The sequence below is a fragment of the Marmota monax genome, unplaced genomic scaffold, assembly GCF_021218885.2.
Source record: "Marmota monax isolate L192 unplaced genomic scaffold, Marmota_monax_Labrador192_F-V1.1 WCK01_AAM20220418_F8-fsc00068, whole genome shotgun sequence".
NCBI lineage: Eukaryota > Metazoa > Chordata > Mammalia > Rodentia > Sciuridae > Marmota > Marmota monax.
Window position 1 is genome coordinate 1,537,437 of NW_026692352.1, and position 5,980 is coordinate 1,543,416.

Here is a 5,980-nt window from a genome sequence, read left to right on the forward strand (position 1 = left end):
TCATCTTTTGGTAAACACATGAAGAACTCTCTCTCGTATCTGTTTGGTCCTCACACCATAAATAATGGGATTAAGTGAAGGTGGAATAACCAAATAGAGGTTTGCAACCAAAATGTGAATGTACTGTGGTATTTTGTGTCCAAATCGATGAGTAAGGAAGGAGAAGAGGGATGGTACATAGAAAACGCAGAGGACTGCAACATGAGAACTACATGTGCTTAGAGCCTTCAGCCGTGCATCCTGTGATGGGAGACGGAAGACGGCACGGAGAATGTGAATGTAAGAGATGCCAATAAGAACCAGGTTCAGAAGAAAGAGGGAGACTACAAAGAGCCCATAGGCAGCATTGACATGAATATTTCCACAGGACAATTTGGCAATGCCCATGTGCTCACAGTAGGAATGGGCCATTATCCGAGCCTGACAGAAAGGTAGGCGGTAAATGAGATAGATGAAGGGGAATGTGATCAGAGCTGGACGAATTACAATGCACATGCTGATGCCCACCAGCACGCGAGATGTCAAGATGCTTGTGTAATGGAGTGGAGCACAGATGGCCACATAACGGTCAAAGGCCATGGCCATCAGGACTTCAGCCTCCATGCCAGTGATGGTATGAATCAAAAACATCTGAGCGACACAACTTCCAAAGTTAATCTCATGAGCATCAAACCAGAAGATACCCAGCATGCGAGGTATAGAGGTTGTACAAAGGGCCAAATCAATAGTTGAAAGGATGGCCAGAAAGTAGAACATGGGCTCTCGGAGAGACTTCTCTGCCTTGATGACTGTCAGAATTGTGGCATTGCCTATTAAAGCCGCAAGGTAGATACAGCAGAAAGGCAGAGAGATCCAGGCATGGACCTTTTCCAGACCTGGGATTCCAATAAGAAAAAATGTGGCTGGGTGAAGAACACTCCTGTTGTGGTATACCATCCTACCCTGGTCAGAATAGGTGACACTCTTCCTCCTGTTGGGGACAAAGCAAAAGAAGTAAGATGAGGAAGGAGATGATACATTAAATCGCTGGCTCTATGTTGCAGCAGAGTCGAAGTTACATTTATCATGAGAACAGGCCTTCTATCAAAGCTTGTATGATCATCCTTTTGGCCATTTAAATGGTTCAGGGCATGGTCAGATTCAGAGTTTTCATTCTGACTGTTGACTCCATACTAGTTGTGAGCATGGAGGTTTGCCACAAACGTGAGGCAGATTTCTAATAATTAGACTTTTCTGTTCCCTTTTGAAGAAAATGCATATTTTTTTTAACTCTTCTGGGGAGTCATTTTTTGGTGAGACTCTGACACAAAATTATCACATGACAGAGAAAGTCAAGAATGCCTTTAGGCAGCCCATAATCAAACTAAATCATAAACCCTGGTATATAGGCATTCCCACACTCAACACCTAAATTTTCTGACTCCCCCTTATTGATTGAAATACTGATACATATATAAGCTCTGACTCAAGCCCAATAACCTCTCACGCACACTGAAACAGACCACAAAAAAAGTGTGTTTGGATGTTCACAAGTGTTGGCTATTTGAGATGCTTGACCAGGAGTAGAAATCACTACTGTTTGTGACATACAGACTACAGGGAGTACCAGTCAGAAAAGGTATAAGGAGGGCTAATGACATCACACCCTTCTGTCCATTACCACATCAGGTACTCTCAAAATAACTATTAATTTTACCTGTTTTAATTTTACCCTTGTTAGGAAGTCAACACTTAACTTGGTCACTCCTCCTACCAGTTCAAGGCACTAGAAGTACAGATAGAAGAAAATCCTGGCAGCTCAGGTAGTTTGGGTATTCAAGAAGGTTTTGTTGTTGTTTTAAGTTTTCTTGGATAGCAATACTTCAATGGAGAAGGAATCTACTTCAGTAATCTAAAGGGAATGGATAAAGATAAACTAAATTAACACCTTCAAAATTCTACAAATGAACCAAGCTACTTAGAATGAGATGAAGAGACTTGTCCTGGGACCTGTGAAACCATAGTTACGATTCAAAATCAAGCCTAGACACAGTTGTGTTCATCCTTGGCATAGCTTCATTTTCTAACCACTTTTAAAATTCTCTTTTTTTCCCAACACAAGAAATATACTAAGGTAAAAAAATATATAAATAAATTCACCATCCTTTTGAGTTTTTCCCAACATAGAGAAAACAGTTGGTGCAATGTGTACTGAGTCTTATTAGTGTTCAATAAAATGTAGACATACTAGTTACTATTCTGACAGGGTTTAACTTTCAGAATATATTTTTTAAAAACCCTCAAATAACCCAATCACTAAATGAGAAACTAAACATATTTCTCAAAAGAAAAAATATGAATGGTCAAAAAATGTATAAAAAAATGGTCAATATCCTTAGCGATTACAGAAAAGCAAATCAAAATTACACTGAGATATCATCTCACTCCAATTAGAATGGCAATCATCAGGAATACAAATAACAGTAATTTCTGGTAAGGATGTGGGAACAAAGTACACTTACACATTGATGGTAGGACTAAAAGTTGTTACAATCACTTGGAAAACAGTATGGATTCCTCAAAAGACTGGGGATGTAACCACCATATGATCTAGCTATCCCACTCCTTGGTATTTATCCAAAAGCATCACAATCATCATACTATGATGACACATGCATACCAATGCTTCAGCAGCACAATTCACAATAGCCACCTTATGCAATCAGCCTATATACCTGTCAACAGTCAAAACGATGAAGAAAATGTTGTATACAGATAGATATAATGAAGTTTTACTTAGCCATAAAGAAGAATGAAATCATGTAATGTGCAAGCAAATGGTTGGAACTGAAGAATATCATGCTGAGTGAAAAAAGCCAGACTCAGAATATCAAGAGTCAGATGTTTTCTCTCATATGCAGAAATTAGAGATAAATAAAGAATTTTAAAAAGTGGGGAGATCTCATGAAAATAAAAAAGGGAACAATGGAGTAGAGGAAAAGGAGTAGGGGTAAGGAGGAGGGGTAAAAAAGGGAAGCAACTGTAGAATAAAATTGAATATATTAAGCTATGTGCATGCATGAATTCATCACAGTGAACTTCGCCTTATGTATAACTATAATGCACCTATTTAAGAACAGTAAATAAATAAAAAGAAGCTACTAGAGTAAAGGAAGGAGATTCGAGGGAGGGAGGAGTAGAGGCAAAAGGGAAGTACTAGAAACTGAATATCAGCAAACTATGTTAAAAGTATTTATGATTATGTCAGAACTAACCCTACTATTAGGGTTAGTTACAGCCCAGTACTTACTCCCCTTTTTAAGTAGAGCCCAAAAGATATGTATTTATTAGGTATAAATATAAGGTGTCAAGAAAAATATTTAAAAAATAGACACTCTGGCCAATTAAACCATCATTGTTCAATAGAAAGACAATGGCAAGACCCAATGCTAGTAAGTCCCAGGGACTTACTTTAAGGTTACCTCTGAGCCCAACCACAACAGAAGTTTTCTACTGGACTCATTGCATTTACTGCTGTAGAAATTGATTTCATCTAAGGCAAATGATAGTATATTATGGCTTATATCTTCATGAGATAGTTCATACATAACTTTTAAATTTAAAACATAACTTTTAATATATTTATGATTTAATGCATGCATAATTATATATATTATGATTTGAGACAAAATGTATTACAATTTAACACCTAAATTTCTTGTCTGCTTGGTGCATGTTGGTCACATGGTCTAGTCTTAGCCTTCACTGCCCAAATATCTCTCCAGGTACTGCCACATCTACGCACCAGACATCAAGAGCTGATTCACCTCCGTCTTCCACAAAACATCAAACAGCCCAGTACTTACTCCCCTTTTTGAGTAGAGCCTGTAAGACATGTTTATATCAGTTTTCTAAAACCAATGGGATATCCATTTTAATCTTGACTTATACCTATGGGACTGAGGTCCTCAGAGACTTCCCACAAACTCCTAGATCCTGCTTCAGGAGCAGAAAAGCCCAAGGAATACAAAAGCAAATTGAGATGTATGGAAATAAACATCAACAATTGGGGATAAAACACACAGTTAATGTCATCTGTATTTTATGGTGTAAAAACAGATAACTGCTTCTCCATATGAATATGATTAAATGGCCCAATTCTATGGTCTTTCTACATATAGAAGAAACTGGCTGATTTAATTTAAAATTTTAATTAATATCAAAAGCTTCTTTTTTACTGTAAGTGTCACCATTTCTCCTCATGAATAGTTTTTTTTCTGCTATAACTACATTGAGTTTTCCCTGCTTAACATAAGAACACAGAACCTTGATTTTTTTATCCAAAATTTTTTTTCTGTATATTCCACATTCACCACCAAACTTTCAAATGTATAACTTAAAAAAACTCTAATGACAAATATCAAAAATTCCAATTCTGGAGTAATCTTGCTGGTGTTCATATCTGGCTTGTCACATTCTAGCTGTGTGATTTTGGGTGTCTTATGCATCATTTCTATGTCTCAATTTTCTTATCTACATAATGAGAATAATAATTGTATTTCCATCACTGAATAGATATGAGACATAAATTAAACTTCTTTGAGGCATTAGAACAGGGTCTTGTACCTAGAAAGTTATCAAATGTACTAATTTTTAAATTATTATTTCTGGATTTCAGTTTGCAAGAATAACTCCATAGGCTATTTGTTTGTTTAATTTTAATTAATTAATTAAATTTTTTTGCAGTGCTGTGGATTGAACCCAGGGCCTCATGCGTCCTAGGCAAGTGCTCTACCACCACGTTATATCCCCAGCCCCATAGATGTTATTCATGAAAAACAAATTGAGGAATCATGTATACTACCAATTTTATAGACATTTTTCTTCTGAAATCTCTAATGAGAAATAATTCCAACTTAATTTTGAAGTCAAATATAAAAATATTGTGTGGTCTCTATTTTTAATGTGATTTTTTTTGGAATGAAATAATCACTTTATTACCCAGATAAGATTTCTGTGAATGCCTTAGGAAAGCATGAGGCTTAAGAAATAAAGCACTGAATGTAAGCATGAGAAGTGACATCCTTAAACTGATTCTATCTTCTCCATAATTCCATAAAAATGTTTAAATTATCTCCACCAAATTCATGTTTTGTTCATATGTAATAAAATATTCTCTTTGGTCTGATCAAGTTTTCACATCAAATCAAAATCAATCTTAAGACATTTACTCAAAGGCATATTTCTTTTCATAGATGAGGAAGCACCTACAGTTGAATGCTACTTAAGACATCTTGGGTCCATGTTGGAGGAGAGAGCTAACTTTAGGATCAAGATGAAGTACAGAATCTCAGCTCCAAACATAAATATAAAATTGTCTTTGGTGACACCCTTTGGTTATCAAATAATTCTCTTTTTTTTAAGAAATAAAATTTTCTTTAATATACATGTTAACCCTACAAAGAGAAAGGAATTTTCCAGCATCTTGTTGAAACTGTGAGTTAAAGTGATCCAAAAATTGTTTATAAAATAGTGGTAAATAAATTCACTTCACAAAATTTTTTAACTTGTTTAGAAAGAATTTGAGAATTGTTTGGTGCCACTTGTATACAGAACATCTACAGATGTGTCATCATTTCTGGTTTTTTTTTTTGATATTTATTTATTTATTTATTTTTAGTTTTCGGTGGACACAACATCTTTGTTTGTATGTGGTGCTGAGGATCGAACCCAGGCCACACGCATGCCAGGTGAGCGCGCTACCGCTTGAGCCACATCTCCAGCCCTCTGTTTTTTGTTTTTTTTTTAAGAGACTCAAGCAATTCTGATATAAAACCAAGTCAACATCTTTATTGATATGAGAGCCAATGAATCTCCTTTAATGGATAAAGCCATTTGGATTGTTTGTTTTTCAAACACTTGCAATGTATCACAACAGATATAGACTAACTTTTTGTTTCCTTGAAGGCTTTCTTCTGAGGCTTCAGTGCTATAACTCTAG

At 35.9% G+C, this 5,980-nt stretch overlaps 1 protein-coding gene across 1 annotated transcript; it reads right to left on the minus strand.

Annotated features, from left to right (window-relative positions):
* Positions 1-936, minus strand: LOC124091232 (olfactory receptor 52J3). Its single transcript, XM_046442202.1, has one exon. It carries the CDS (start codon positions 934-936, stop codon positions 1-3), a length of 936 nt encoding a protein of 311 aa, XP_046298158.1.
* Between the last annotated feature and the right edge of the window lie 5,044 nt (positions 937-5,980).

Coding starts and splice junctions, on each gene's coding strand:
- LOC124091232 (XM_046442202.1), bottom strand. CDS start 936: ATGGTATACCACAACAGGAGTGTTCTTCACCCAGCCACATTTTTTCTT.